This window comes from Hemitrygon akajei, unplaced genomic scaffold (genome assembly GCF_048418815.1).
Source record: "Hemitrygon akajei unplaced genomic scaffold, sHemAka1.3 Scf000061, whole genome shotgun sequence".
Taxonomy (NCBI): Eukaryota; Metazoa; Chordata; class Chondrichthyes; order Myliobatiformes; family Dasyatidae; genus Hemitrygon; species Hemitrygon akajei.
The window spans coordinates 2714805-2731470 of NW_027331947.1; the positions used below are offsets into that span (position 1 = coordinate 2714805).

Consider the following 16666-nt stretch of genomic DNA (forward strand, 5'->3'; position numbering starts at 1 on the left):
ATCGACCATCCTTGCTGCTCAAACTGTGGGGAGGGATTCACTCGGTCATTTGACCAACTGGCAACCCGTCATTTCACACAGGAGAAAGGCCATTCACCTGCTCAGACAGTGGGAATGGATTCACTCGTTTATCACAACTGAAGGTACATCAGCAAGTTCACACTGGGCAAGGCCATTCACCTGTTCTGTGTGTGAGAAAGGATTCAGTCAGTCTTCCCACCTGCGGACACACCTGTCAGTTCACTGTGGGCAAAGGCTGGTGATCTGCTGAATTTCTGGGAAAGGATTCACTCAGTCATCTGACCTAATGGGACACCAGCGTGTTCACACTGGAGAGAGGCCGTTCAGCTGCTCAGTCTGTGGGAAGAGATTCACTCAGTCATCCCACCTGCAAAGTCATCAGCGAGTTCACACTGGGGAGAAGCCGTTCATCTGCTCAGTCTGTGGGAAGAGATTCACTCGGTCATCCACCCTACTGGTACATCAGCGAGTTCACACTGGGGAGAAACCGTTCACCTGTTCAGAATGTGGGAAGAGATTCACTGATTCTTCCACCCTACAGAAGCATCAGCGAGTTCACACTGGGGAGAAGCCGTTCACCTGCTCAGAATGTGGGAAGGGATTCACTCAGTCATCCCACCTACTGGAACACCAGTCAGTTCACACTGGGGAGAAGCCATTCACCTGCACAGAATGTGGGAAGAGATTCAATCAGTCATCCAATCTACAGAGACATCATCGAATTCACACTGGAGAGCGGCCATTCACCTGCTCAGTCTGTGGGAAGAGATTCACTAATCCATCCACCCTTCTGAGTCATCAGCGAGTTCACACTGGAGAGAAGCCATTCACCTGCTCAGAGTGTGGGATGGGATTCACTGACTCTTCCACCCTACAGAGACATCAGCGAGTTCACACTGGGGAGAAGCTGTTCATCTGCTCAGAGTGTGGGAAGGGATTCACTCAGTCATCCAATCTACAGAGACATCATCGAGTTCACACTGGTGAGAGGCCATTCACCTGCTCAGAGTGTGGGAAAGGATTCACTGACTCTTCCACCCTACAGAGTCACCAGCGAGTTCACACTGGGGAGAAGCTTTTCATCTGCTCAGTCTGTGGGAAGGGATTCACTCGGTCATCCACCCTACTGGTACATCAGCGAGTTCACACTGGAGAGAAACCGTTCACCTGCTCAGAATGTGGGAAGAGATTCACTGATTCATCCACCCTACAGAAGCATCAGCGAGTTCACACTGGGGAGAAGCCGTTCACCTGCTCAGAATGTGGGAAGGGATTCACTCAGTCATCCCACCTACTGGAACACCAGTCAGTTCACACTGGGGAGAAGCCGTTCACCTGCTCAGAATGTGGGAAGAGATTCGCTCACTCATCCAACCTACATAGTCATCAGCGAATTCACACTGGAGAGAGGCCATTCACCTGCTCAGAGTGTGGGAAGGGATTCACTCGGTCATCTCAACTACTGGCACACCAGCAAGTTCACACTGGGAAGTGGCCTTTCACCTGCTCAGAATGTGGGAAAGGATTCACTGAGTCATCCACCTTACTGGTACATCAGCGAGTTCACACTGGGGAGAAGCCGTTCACCTGCTCCGTCTGTGGGAAGAGATTCACTCGGTCATCCAACCTACAGAGACATCAGCAAGTTCACACTAGGGAGAAGCCGTTCACCTGCTCAGTCGGTGGGAAAGGATTCACTCAGTCATCCCAAATACTGGAACACAAGTCAGTTCATAGTGGGGAGTGACCATTGTTATGAATCCCTAGGTTTTGTTTGATATGGACAGTCATTTTAAGAGAGATTAAGAAGGTGAATCAGTCTGACTTGCAGCTTGTTTACATTGCTCGCATCTTGTTTAGTTTTAACTGAGGACACAGACACTCAGAGTCAGACGGAGACGGATGAAAAATGGAAGAATCGAAACCAGGGAACTAGTGGCCAAGGGTCACTGTTTGGAACTTTCCTTTGCCCACAAGGGTGGGCTAATTATCGATTCACCATACATCGAATGTGTGGCTGTCACCTCATTTAACACATAGGAGTGGATCTGATTTGGGATATCCTATGGAGACCACTTATGTGTTAACCCTTGCCTGGGTGTGATGTGGTCATTCATTTGAAGATGATACCCCTCATGACAAGTCACTTTCGGTGAAAATTCGTATGTAGATTTGTAAAGATGACGGATAAAATCTACAGCAACTGTTCTCTCATTTTAACACTGTGGAACCTGTAGAACAGACAGACGGACAGACGTACTTTATTTATCCTGAGGGAAATTGAGTTTCGTTACAGCTGCACCAACCAAAAATAGTGTAGAAATATAGCAATATAAAACCATCAATAATTAAATAATAATAAGTTTATCTTTGCAAGTGTAAATAAGTCCAGGACCAGCCTATTGGCTCAGGGTGTCTGACACTCCGAGGGAAGATTAGAAGAGTTTGATGGCCACAGGCAGGAAAGACTTCCTGTGATGCTCAGTGTTACATCTCGGTGAAATGAGTCTCTGGCTGAATGTACTCCTGTGCCTAACCAGTACATTATGGAGCGGATGGGAGTCATTGTCCAAGATGGCATGCAACTTGGACAGCATCCTCTTTTCAGACACCACCGCCAGAGAGTGCAGTTACACCCCCAGAACATCACTGGCATAACAAATGAGTTTGTTGATTCTGTTGGTGTCTGCTACCCTCAGCCTGCTGCCCCAGCACACAACAGCAAACATGATAGCACTAGTCACCACAGCCTCGTAGAACATCCTCAGCATCGTCTGGTAGATGTCAAAGGACCTCAGTATCCTCAGGAAATAGAGACGGCTCTGACCCTTCTTGTAAACAGCCTGAGTGTTCTTTGACCAGTCCAGTTTATTGTCAATTTGTATGCCCAGGTATTTGTAATCTTCCACCATGTCCACACTGACCCCTTGGATGGAAACAGGGGTCACCGGTGCCTTAGCCTTCCTCAGGTCCACCACCAGCTCCTTAGTCTTTTTCACATTAAGCTGCAGATGATTCTGCTCGTACCATGTGACAAAGATTTCCACCATAGCTCTGTACTCAGCCTTATCTCCCTTGCTGTTTGACATAACAGTCTTCTCTCGACATTTACCCTGAATTACAAATATCTCTCTCATCACCTATTTTGTGGATGAACTGAACTTTCATACTTTACCATCTGAAGACTCCAAGTCTTGTTTTCCCCGAGCTCAATAGTTTGGGAGTTATATTTACACACATACATACACATAACACTGTTAATTGTTGTTTAACTTGCCTAAGTTACTATATTATAAGTGGATATAATTAGCATTGTGGTTTTCACATCAAAAACAGACTCCAGTAGTAGTCTATTGCTGCTGGTTCGTTTCTGAAGCGTTACGGTTCATAACAAAATGGGGCCTGCATCTGGGATATGATCAAATTTGAGGATTGATTAATTATCGATTTCATTGGGGAAATCTCTTTTGATTTATTTCTGTGCAGAAAATTTGTTGATCGATGTCAGGAAGCGCCAACCTCTGAGGTATTAGAGGACGCCAGAAGGGTTGAGTTGTTGAGTATTGCTGAAAGGTTACATCTTGCTAAGGTGAAATTGACAATGAGGAGGGCACAGATGCAGAGGATAATAGCTGAACATTATGTATCTGAGGGTGTGTTTAAAGTGGAGGAGTTGGAGGTGTTTCCTGAAAGTAAACAAGTGAGCTTGAGCTCCAGTACAAGTGAGAAAAATTAAAGATGGAGGCTGCGGAAAGGCAGAGGCAGTTTGAGGCTGCAGAGGCAGAAAAACAGACAGAAAATTGTCTCATAAAGTGTAACAAAGGGGAAGGCTTAGCAAGCCTATTCTGCTTTGACAGTTGATGAAGCAGCTGATTATTTATACTGCACCAATCATCGCCACTGGGCTATAAACGTGCAGGAGCAGTGTGTGGTTCACTGCTTTGCTCAAAGACACTCACGCTGCCTTGGCTGAGGCTCGAAATCATGACCTTCAGATCACTAGTTCAACACCTTAACCAGCTGGTCATGCACCACACATTATGACCTAGTGAAACAGGCTGTGCTCAGAGCTTATGAGTTGGTCCCAGAAGCATACAGGCAAAAGTGTAGACATTTGTAGAAATCTGTGAACCAGACATATATGGAATTTGCTTATGAGAAATTTGTGTGTATTTCCTGCTGGTGTACATATAAAAATGTAAATGATGATTTTAACAGCTTGAAAGAGTTGGTTTTAATTGAAGAATTCAAAAAGTGCGTGCCTGATGACATAAAGATGTATTTAGATGGAAATGATGCTGCCACTATGCAGGAGTCTGCTAGATTAGCAGAACAGTTTGCTTTAACTCATAAGGTTATGTTTACCCTGAATAAGAGTTTCGAAAAGAGTAGCAGGGATAACCAGGGTAAACCAGAAATTAATGCTGGGATTTGTCAAACTTGTCAAGTTGTGGCTAAACCTAATCAGGTCATCCCAGTGGCCCCACTGCTAACTATTATGTGTACTGCATTCAGATTCCCAGAGGCAATGCCTCTCAGAAATATTAAAGCTAAAAATGTGTCGAAGGCTCTTACCGAGTTTTTTTTTACTTTATTCGATTTGCCTCAAGAAATCCAGTCTGATCGAGGAAGTAATTTTACATCTGGGTTATTCCAGCAGGTAGTTTATGAACTGGGAGCAAAACAAATTACATCATCTACATACCATCCGGAATCACAAGGGGCTTTAGAAAAATTTCACTCTACGCTCAAGACATGAAATGATCAAGACATACTGTGTTGAAAATGGAAACGACTAGGATGAAGGAATACATTTGCTTTTGTTCGCAGTAAGAGAGTCGGTTCAGGAATCATTGGGCTTTACTCCATTTGAACTCGTATTTGGTCGCAGAGTGAGGTGACCTTTGACCTTGTAAAAGGAGCGGTGGATTGCTGGGGATGTACATGTTAACTTGTTAGACTATGTTTTAAAGTTCAAAGATAAACTACACCAATTCTGTAGTCTAGCGAAACAAAACTTAAAGACTTCTCAAAACAAAATGAAGTGTTGATTTGATAAGCAAGGTTGCGAAAGAAAATACCAGGTGGGGGATAAGGTGCTTGCCTTATGTTGACGAATCCACTTCAGGTGAAATTCAATAGACCGTATGAAATAGTCTCTCAATTTAATGATGTGAATTATGTTATTACAACACACGACCGACATAAACTAACACAGCTGGTACACATAAATATGATAAAGCCTTATTTTGACAATCAGGCACCATCTGTGAGTGTTGTTGTCAAGATATATGAATCTGGCAACCCTGAGAATGAAACAATTGACTCGTCTGAGACTTTTCACAAGCCAAACATGGTCCCAGTTAGACGAATGAACTCCGATGTTCCAGAAAACATTGATAACAAGTTGTCTCATCTGCAGCCAAAGCAACAACAACAGCTGAAGGAATTAACTCTGAAGTTTAAAGATTTATTTCCCGATGTTCCCAGGCTAATCACGGTCTCAGTACATGATGCAGATATTGGTCAAGCCAAACCGATTAAACAACACCCATATCGCATGAACGTAGAAAATGTAAATTGGCTGAGCAATTGTTGTAAGTGTGGAAACTGATTCAGTAGGTCTCAGAGGCACTGATTATGGGAAGGTAAATGCAGTAACAAAAACAGATGCCTATCCTATCCCTAGGGTAGATGATTGCATCGATAAGGTTGGAATAGCTAATTTCTTACAAAGATTGATCTGTTGACAGGGTATTGGTGTGTTCCATTGTCGGACAGAGGTAGAGAAAGTTCTGCATTTGTGACACCATCTGGGTTGTATGAATACAATGTTTTGCCTTTTGGAAAGAAAAATGATCCAGGAACATTCCAGAGAATGATTGATTTTGAAATTCGAGGGTTAGAACACACAGATGCCTATATTGATGACTTAGTCACAGGTAATGACACTTGGGAAGAGCATATCTCTGCAGTAGAAAAGCTGTTTGACAGGCTTTCGCAGGCCAGCCTTACAGTTAACTTGGCTAAGAGTGAATTTGGCCATGCCTCTGTGACATGTCTTGGCTATGTTGTAGGTCAAAGGAAGTTGGCTCCTGTTCAGGCAAAAGTCCAGGCAATTTCTCAAGTTCCTATTCTGATTGCTAAGAAGGCTCTTAGAAGATTTCTGGGAATGGATGGATATTATTGTAAGTTCTGTAAGAACTTTGCTGCTATCGCTCTTCCTCTGACTAATCTTCTGAAGAAGGGTGAAAAGTTTGTTTGGACTGAACCTTGTCAGGAGGCATTTGATCGATTGTTATCAGTATTTGAGATTAGGCCAATCAATGTAGTATTTTCAGCAAATTTAATTAGCAGATTGGAGCTGTGGGTGGCAACACAAGTCATGGGTGCACAGAAAGTAAAGGAGAGGGCCAAAGTGACAACCCTGTGGGGTATGTGTGCTGAGGGTCAGAGAGACAGAGGAGATGGAGCCCACTCTTACCACTGCCGGCGATCTGACAGGAAGTCCAGGATTCAGCTACACAAGGCAGGGTGAAGGCCGAGGTCTCTGAGCTCCTTGTCGATACTTCACGCCTTTGTATGGCTATTGCTCTGCCCATGACTGCAAGGAACTGCAGAGAACTATGGAGAACAGAGAACATCAGAGAAACAAGCCTCCCCTCCATGGACTCTCCCTACACTTCCCCTGCCTCGGAAAAGCAGGCCATGTACACAAAGAACCTCATAACCTGGACATTCTTGCTGCAAACCCGCTCCCACATTGGCGGAGAGATACAAAAGCCTTAAAGTGCGTAACACCAGGCTGAAGGACGGGTTTCTGTCTGCAGTTATAAGCCAAATGAATGATAAAATGGACTCAAACTCACAATGTAACTCGACGTGACCCTGCACCATATGTCTATCTGCACTGCACTTTCTCTGCAGCCATAATGCTTTGTTACAGTGATTGTTCTGTCGTATATCAGCTCAATGTACTGTTGTAATGGATCGATCTATGCGGATGGTACGTCAGGGAAGATTTTCACTGTAGTTCAGTACATGATGATAATAAACCAATTCCCCATTTTAACTGTGTGGAAATATTAGACAGACTGAGCTTCTGCTCTGGAACCACAGAAGGAAACTGAACTGTTGTCTTTCTGAGGAACGCAAATAAATAGAAAAGGCTTTAATCTCTCATTACAATCTGCGGTAACTGGGAACAGGTGACCGGTGGTGGGTCTCCCATATCAATACCAGAATCAAGTTTAATAGCACCGGCATATGTCATGAAATTCGTTCAGCAGTAGAGCCTAATTTTTAACCATAGATTATAACAATTGTGATTTAATATAAGAATATAAATATTACATCGTTAAATTATATAAATAGTACAAAATGAAAAAAAGATATAATAAACTATTTTAATTGTGCCGACTGTTTGACTGACTGGGTTGTTGCTTTGGAAGTAGTGGAGTGAAGCGTACACATTTATGAGAAGCTCAGATAATTATAAAAAGCTAAATTCTCACATAAGTGGGTCAGACACCCTGAAACATCGGCAGCACTTCAGCAGGTGAAAACAGTGGAATGAAACATGCTGAAAATATTGCCCAAAAAAAATATTGTCCACCGACAACGAGAGGACGTGACCGATCCAGATCTCACTGTCTTGTCTGAACGGGGAAAGATGAAGCTACACGTACACGTAGAGCAGTGACCCGCACATGTTGCAGATCTGCGGAAAACGTGAACAGGAAACGGGATCACATGGCCGTTTTGGTCTCTCACCCCCAGACAGATGTCCATTTACCCACTACTCCGTGGAAAGAAGCAAAGTTGCGCTCACATCTCCTTTCACCTTAAATGTATTAGACATTTCAACCCCCGGGAAAAATATATCGCCTGTCCACTCTATCTATTCCTCCCGTGATCTTACAAACGTCCATCCAGTCTCACCCCAGCCTGCGCCGCTCTGGAGAAAACAACACAAGTTTGTCCAGCCTCTCGTTATAGCTCATGCCCTCTAATCCAGGCAGGGTCCTGGTAAACCTCTTCTGCGCCCTGTCCAAAGCCCCGACATCCTTCCGAGAATGGGGGCGACCAGAACTGTATGAAACACTCCAGATGTGGTCTAACTAGTTTTATAAAACTGTGTTACGAACTGAAACGTTTTAGACACGAACCAGCAGCAATAGAGTTCACACTGGAGTCTGGTTTTGATGTTAAAACCACTCTCTTTATTAGTATCTACTTATGATGTAGTAAGTTAACGAAATAAAGGAAAGTTAACAGTGTTACGTGTATATATGTGTAAATATAACTATCAGACTATCGAGCCTGAGGGAACAAAGCTCAGAGTCTTGAGATAGTAAAGTAGGAAAGTTCAGTATTGCACGGAATAAATGATGGGAGAGAGATATTTGTAATCCAGGGTGAAATGTAGAGAAAAGGCGGTTACTTCAAAATAACCGTCGTCGAGGATCTTATCCGCTGAATCCGTCCACATACGAGTTATCAGCGAAGTGACCTGTCACAGAAATACCGTTTTCCAGGGGTTACCCCCCAACATACCCAGGCAAGGGTTAACACAAGATATTCCAAAACTCACTCCTATGGATTATACGAAGTGACAGCCACACACATTCGTTGTGGTTCCGTGTACCGATGATCAACCCACTCTTGTGGGCATAGGAGAGTTCCAAGCCTCAGCTGCGACTAACTGAAGCGATCAGCTTTTCCAGTCTCTCTCTCTCTTTAGACTGGCCGACTGCCTGTCTGCAGATCGCTCTCTCTCTCTTATAGTTCAGTCCACAGTCAGCGCTGTCAGCCTGCGACTGACGTCATAGTCCCGCCTCCTCACGCCGGCGCTCTTAAAGAAACAGTCACAGTACGACCGCAGGCTCGGAACAGCCGCAACACAACTTCCCGACTTTTGAACTCAATGCTTCAACTAAGAAAGACAACCATGTCATTTGCCTTCTTAACCACCCGATCAATCTGTGCAGTCTCTTTCAGGGAGCGATGAACTTGGAGTCTAAGATCCCTCTGATCATCAACACTGTTCAGGGTTTTGCATTTAACAGTGTACTGTCGCATACATTCGACCTACCGAGCTGCCAAGATGATCATCACTAATCAAATCTCACTGAGATTTCTCAGGTCCTGTTGAATTTATTGCCAAGTGCACAAGTAGGGGAAGGTACAGGGACAGAGAAACACTGACTTGTGGCAGCATCACAGGCAAGTACATTCAGATAACACAAGGAACACAAGTTATACGATTCTCTGTCAGTAACAATCTATAAATATGTTTTACGTCATTAACAATGTATAAAATACATTGTGTCATGATCAATATTAAAATGTGCATTTTGTGTCAATAACAGACTTGGAAATGTTGAATTTGGTCCCTGTCTCCATTCCTCCTGTAATCCACAACCAGCTCCTTTGTTTTTGTCACAATGAGGGAGAGATTGTTTTCTTGACACCACTGTGTCGGGGTGATGACTTCTTCTCTATACGTTGCCTCGTTATTAATTGGGATTCGGCCGATCAATGTTGTGCCGTCAGCAAATTTAATTAGCAGATTGGAACCCGCCACTGCAGCCCCACAGTGCACTATGTACTGATTGCAAAGCTACGAAATTTGATGTGAATAGCCTCCCCTCCCCCAACTCCACTCTTTATGCGTCACCAGCAGACTGGGACATCTCACATCTCGCTGCCTCCGCCAGGACATTAAACTGTGAACAACTGTGGTCAGGGACTGATCTCTGGGGTACTCCAAACGCTACCTCCTTCCAGTCTGAAAACGACCCACTCATCCAGACACACACTACCGGCAGTTTATCGATCTCCAACGAAAAAGCCTAATCACCTACTCCTGAGGATCAATCCCATTGCTGACTCTGAGTTTACCACCGTCAAATGCCAGGAGGGACATAATAATCAGAAAGTCTCTAGTCACAGCCGTGTAAATAAAATGTGATCTAAGTGGGTGTGTGGCGCATGCTCAGAATGCGAAGGAGACAGACAAACTGAGCCAAGTCACAGACTGATGAAGAGGAGGAATGATCCATTTTGATACAGAGAGGGAAGCGGAGAGTTTGATATTGTGCCTGATGCCAAAACTGCGGTCAGTTTGAAGATGAAGTATTATTCCTCCAACTTGTTTTGAGCTGTAACACTGTTTTTATCCGAAGGCACCATGGAGATGCTAGAGAACACAGCGCCTCACCCGCTACAAGGAGGGAGCGAACTCGTGTCCATGTCCGTGATCTGACTTGATACATTGCCATGACGTTATAGCAGTTTGACGTCATTCATCGCAGATGCACCAACAGCTTCGCACTGGGAAGCGGCCGTTCACCTGCTCCGTGTGTGCGAAGAGACTCATTCAGTTAACCCGCCTTGTGATGCTCCGGTAAGTTCACAATAAATAGAGGCCACATTTCTATCCGGAGTGAGCAAAGAGTTTTACTCAATCATCCCAGCTGCTGCATCACCAGCAACTTCACATCAGGGAGGAAGTTCAAATCAGCTCCGTGTTAAATGTTTCACCATCACGGTGACTGAAGGCAGCTGCAGGTTCATGAGGGACTGTTACTGTCAGATTCTGCAGTTCTTGCGGCTGCTCATCGCACCCAGGACTGAACCCTGGTCACTGAGCATTGGAGGAGTCCGTTCTGCTGATGTTAGCCTTAAACTAGACTGGTGTTTAATATTGTGGATCTATGAAAGATAAATCAGTTCTGTATCAAATCCCGTGGCTCAGGTACTTACTGTCTCTACCATACTCACTGTGTACATTAGAGAGTCCACTCGGCCCATCTGGTCATGGCCCATGTTTCTGTTCCATATCAGAATATCAAAATCTATCCCTGCCATTTCCCTATCACTCTCCCTGAGATGACAGGTTGCAACGAGTCACCACTCCGTGGGATAGGAGATTTCCCTTGAATTTCATTGAATCATAGAAATCTACAACACACTACAGACGCTTTGGCCCACAGTGTTGTGCCGACGATGTAACTTACTCTAGAAACTGCTGAGAATTACCCAACCGCATAGCCACCTATTTTCCTAAGCTCCATGTACCTATCTAAGAGTCTCTTAAAAGACCCTATTGTATCCGCATCTACCACCGTCGCTGGCAGTGCATTCCACACGCACACCACTTTTTGTTTAAAAACCTTAGCTCTGACATCTCCTCTCAAGCAGCTTAAACCTATTCCCCCTCGTGTTAGCTGTTTCAGCCCTGGGAAAAAGCCTCTGGCTATCCACACGACCAATGCCTCTCATCATCTTATACACCTACATGAATTCCCTGCATGATTTTCTCCGGGCTGAATAAGACGATGAGCTCACTGTGGTTGTGACGTTCTTCAGGGCTCTGGACGAAGTTGGTTAAACTCCTTCTTCTCCGCTCTTTTCAACGTTTTGGGTCATTTTCACCAATTTTAAAGGACTGTGCCTCAGACAGTTGGGTTGTTGCAATTGTTACATACCAGCAGCAATAGATCACTAATGGAGTCTGGTTTCGCTGTGAAAACCACTAGCTTTATCTGTATCTACTCCAAATATAAAAGATTAAACGAAATAAACAGAAGTTAACAGTGTTGTGCGTATATATAGCTCCCAAACAATCAATCTTGGGAAACAATGCTTAAAGTTGTAAGATGGTAAAGTAGAAAAGCTTAGTAATCCACGAAGTAAGTGAGTGAGAGGAGAGATTTGTAAATCCACTCGAAAATGTAGCATTTTGTGTGTGTGTGTCTCTGTATTTCCAGCAACTGTGGAATCTCCTGTGTTTTATATCTGCATTTTACTTTGGCATTGGATAACGTTGATATTGAGTATATTGTTTATGGGAGCTTTCGGCGTTAAAACAACTGCAGATTTTTCTATGCACACACGAAAAAAATGAGGTATGAATATTGAACCAGAGCCTGCAGAAATATTTAATGGCACCGTGATTACCCATAAGGCCGTGCGTTTAAAATTTCGCTGGCGCTGAAGCACCGAACAGATGATCAGGCGTCAGGGCTGATGACGTCACCAAGTATGACGCATGCGCAGGGTACACAGAAGGCCTTGGAAATAGCGTCTGCGGGTAAGATCGATTCTCTGTGTTTTTATCTTAAACACCGACTGAGGGACGATTCCTGTGAACTGCGGGCACCGTAGTCCGCAATCCCGGGACCGTCCTGCTCTCTCCCCTCTCTCTCAGCCTTTGTAAGAGGGTTGTCCTAGAGGCATTAGATCAATGGAATGCCTGTTGATGTTGAGTATATTGTTTCTGGGAGCCGCTTTCTACGTTAAAACAGTTACTAAGTTTTCTACACAGAAAAAACCCTACGGTGTAGACATGAAACCGGTGCTAGCAGGAACGTTTAATGGCACCTCGATTACCCATAAGCCCCTGGGTTTAAAATTTCGCTGCCTCTGAAGCAACGATCAAATGCGCAGGCATCAAGGTCGATGACGTCACCGAATAGCACGCATGCGCGCCGTACACAAAGGACCTCCGGATGATCGGTAAAGGTAAGAATGATTTTCCGGGCTACTATCTTAAACACCGACTGAGGGACATTTGCTGTGAACTCTGGACATCATAGTCCGCAATCCTGGGACAGTCCTGCTCTCTTCCCTCTCTCTCAGCCCCACGATCCGTACGCGGGCCCCGGGGAGCTTCCGGCTGATGAGGGAATGGGAACCGATGGATCTCTCGGACAGAGCTGAGCTCCAGCTATCTAAATGCAAGGATTAGGAACTCGGAGAAAGGGAAGAAACATCTTTTACATCACCAGTTGAGAAAATCACCTTTGTTCTTTCTCCAATCGTAAACAAGAGAAAATCTGCAGATGTTTGAAATCCAAGCAACACACACAAAATGCCGGAGGAACTCAGCATTAGTACTCTTTTCCATAGATGCTGCCTGGCCTGCTGAGTTCCTCCAGCATTTTGTGTGTGTTGCTTGAGCTACCTCCTCTCGGTCTGCACTTTTCTACCGGGGAGAACATGTTTTGTCCCATTCTCTCTGGGTACATAACGATATCAAGCACCTTTGTCCTGGGCAACAAGTAGCTTTCACATCACAAATGTGCCAGACTCCAATGAGACAGAAAGACTACTGCCCTTCTCTTTATGTTCATTGGCATTGCCATCACTGAGTTCACCACCATCTGTCACTTGGGGGAGGGTTCAGGGGATATATTTATGTACAATACAGAAACTGGTGTTACAGTATTGTTGCGATGCAAAAGTTGTTGGAGAATTTACAAGTGGGAAGAAGTGGAGTGATATTTGGAAATCTGACTTTTTAAAGTATCATTTAGCAAGCAAATCACATATGGATGATGTACAAAAGCTCTAGTGAAAAAATCCCTCATAACCCGCTACAGGCCTGCTGCATAGTTTGTGTGAGAGTGCAGATGAACTCGATCAAACCCAGAGGAGATCAAAGTTCTTATCAATTGTGATTTGCTAGCTGTTAAAAGAAATACCTCCCTATTTAAAATTCAGTGTGCTCATGTTGTTGTCAGTGGGTAAAAATTGCACAGCACAAGGAGTTTTGGCACACCGGTCATTACAAAGTAGGTGGGACATTGCTGGGAAGGTGGGGAGACCTCCAGTGCCCCTGATACCCTCACCTACAAGATATGCATCCAGCTGCAGCCTGTAACCCTGCACTTTAAGGAGCTGGAAATGGATGAATTCTGGATCATCTGGGAGTCAGAGGGGGTGATAGATATGACATCAAGAGAGGTGAGTTACACCCAAGGTGCAGGACACATTAAACTAGGTGAGAGTCAGGTAGGGGAATGAGGTTAAATATCCATCGCAGAGTACTCTTGAGGCCATCTCGTACGACAACAGGTAGACCACTTTAGAAACTGTTGGGGGGATTACCTGGCAGAGGAATGTCAAATGGTTGATAGGGGATTTGTTAGTTTGGGGATTAAAATTAGCAGAGATCTAATATCCTGGTGGTAAGGCTTGCTGTTGCTAGTGTGTGGTGGGGAGGGTGTGTCGTGAAACTAAATTTGCAGGGGGGAATTGGAGTCAGAATGCCAGAACAGATAGTGAAGTGGGTGAAATGAATTGACTTATATCATTCATATACATGAGGAGCAGAAATCTTCATATTACTTCTTCATCAAAATGTGCAATGTGTAATTTATAATAAATGGTTTGTACATAGGACAGTGGTTATAACAGAAACACAATTGTATCAGCATAAATTAATCAGTCTGTTGCCCTGGTGGAAGAAGCCGTCCAGGAGCCTGTTGGTCCAGCTTTTATGCTCCGGTACCATTTCCTGGAAGGTAGCACCTGGAACAGTTTGTGGTTGGGTTGACTTGGGTCCACAATAATCCTTTGGGACTTTTTACACACCTGTCTCTGTAAATGTCCTGAACAATGGGAAGCTCACAACTACAGATACGTCGGGCTGTCCGCACCACTCTCTGCAGAGTCCTACGATTGAGGGAGGTACAGTTCCCATATCAGGCAGTGATGCAGCCAGTCAGAATGCTCTCAATTGTGCCCCTGTGACAGACGTTGTTCAGAGCTCAGATAGAGTCAGCAGACAAAAGGTTGAACGTGGTGCAATGAATGTGCTGAGCTGTGTATATCACAATGCACGAAGCATCATAGGAAAGCCAGATGAGATCAGGACAGGGAATTGTGATATTGTAGCCATTATTGGGACTTTGTTGCTCCCAACACGCTGAGAGATTTAGAGAAACAAACTTTGTAGAGGTCGCAGACTATGCTAAGAAACAACGGTTGATATAGTAAGCGATTTTAACTTTTTATATATTGAGTGGAACTCCCATACTGTAAAAGGACTAAATGGGGTAGAGTTTGTCAAATGTGCCCTTAATCAGGACGTAGTATTCCCGACATAGAGGTGTGCAATAAGCTGTTAGGAAATGATCCAGCATTAGTGATAGAAATTAGTGTATGGGAACACTTTGTATCTAGCGATTGTAATGACGTTAGGTTACAAGTAAATATGGAAAAGGAGAGGGCTGGACCATGGGTTGAGATTCTAAATTGGAGAAAGGTCAATTTTGATGGTATCAGAAAGATCTAACAAGTGTGGATTGGGACTGGCAGTTTTTCTAGCAAAGGAGTACTTGTAAGTGTGAGTTCTTCGGAAGTGAGGGTGTAGAGTTTGTATGTGCCTGCCAAAATAAAAGTTGTAAGATAACTGGTACAGGGAAACTTGGGTTTCAAGAGATATTGAGAGCTCGGATATTTTGTTCCTCTAAATGTCTCAGACTGCTGGGTGCTACCAAGACTCATTAATGACTGACTCATTAATCATCAGTCCAAGCCCTGAGCTTATCTGACTTTTTGTTTAGTCATCTTCTGTTGGTTCCTAAAAGCTTCCCAGTAGTTTTTTGTTCTTTTGTCTGTCCTCTCTTTGGCTTTTATGTTGGCTTTGGCTTCTCATTTCAGCCACGGTTGTGTCCTCCTGCCTTTCCAATGCTTCCACTTCTTTGGGATGTATCTGTCACTCAGCTCCGGAATTACTCCCAGAAACTCCAGCCATTGCTGCTCCATTGTCACTCCTACCTTTTCCCTTCCAAACACGTTTGGCCAGCTTCTCTGTCACAGAAACATGGAGAAGTTCAGTACAGAAACAAGCTATTTGTCCCTTCTAGTCAATGCCAAAAAAAAATTTAAGCTGTCTAATGCAACTACCTGCACTGGGACCATCGCCCTCCATACCCCTACCATCCAGGTACCTATCAAACTTCCCTTAATTGAGAAATCGAGTTCATATTCAGCACTTGTGCTGGCATCTCATTCCACACTCTCACGACCATTTCAGTAAACAGCTTTTCCAACTGTTCCTGTTAAATTTTCACCTTCCCCACTTACCCATGACCTCTGCTTGACATCCTACCCAACCTCAGTGGAAAAAGCTGCTTGCATTTACCCTGTCTATACCCTCAATTTTGTAGACTTCTAACAAATCCTCAAAGCAATGTTTAATTTCCTTGTTTATGTTTAGAGCCTTTTTAAGGTTTATGAAATGATGAGGGATGTTGATCGTGTGGATAGCCAGATGTTTGTTACATTGGCCTTTATAAATCAAAGTATAGAGTATAAGAGTTGGAATGTAATGGTGAAGTTGTATTAGACATTGGTAAGACTGAATTTGGAGTATTCTGTGCAGTTTTGGTCACCTAATTACAGGATGGATATTAATAAGTTTGAAAGAGTGCAGAGAAGGTTTACAAGGATGTTGCTGGGACTTGAGAAACTGAGTTACAGAGAAAGGTTGAATGGGTTAGGACTTTATTCCTTGGAATGTAGGAGAATGAGGGGTGATTTGATAGAGGTGTATAAAATTATGATGGGTATAGATAGAGTGAACGCAAGCAGGCTTTTTCCACTGAGGCCAGGGGAGAAAAAAAACAGAGGTCATGGGTTAAGGGTGAAGAGAGAAAAGTTTAAAGGGAATATTAGGGGGTGCTTCTTCACTCAGGGAGTGGTGGGAGTGTGGAATCAGCTGCCAGATGAAGTGGTGAATGCGGACTCACTTTTGACATTTAAGAAAATCTTGGACAGATATATGGATGAGAGGGGCTTGGAGGGATATGGCCCAGGTGCAGGTCAGTGGGACTAGGCAGAAAAATGGTTC

The 16666-nt window shown here is 44.1% G+C and overlaps 2 protein-coding genes across 2 annotated transcripts in view; both read left to right on the forward strand.

The window, feature by feature from the left end:
* The window catches only part of LOC140721777 (uncharacterized), a 455764-nt gene that overhangs the window by 427178 nt on the left and 11920 nt on the right, over nucleotides 1-16666 (forward strand). The gene's annotated exons all lie outside the window — the stretch shown is intronic.
* LOC140721779 (uncharacterized) lies at nucleotides 467-1794 on the forward strand. The gene has a single exon (XM_073036577.1). It carries the CDS (start codon nucleotides 869-871, stop codon nucleotides 1766-1768), a length of 900 nt encoding a protein of 299 aa, XP_072892678.1. The 5' UTR covers nucleotides 467-868; the 3' UTR covers nucleotides 1769-1794.

Excerpts from the sequence above, each read along its gene's own strand:
- LOC140721779 (XM_073036577.1), top strand. The coding sequence starts at position 869 with ATGGGATTCACTGACTCTTCCACCCTACAGAGACATCAGCGAGTTCAC.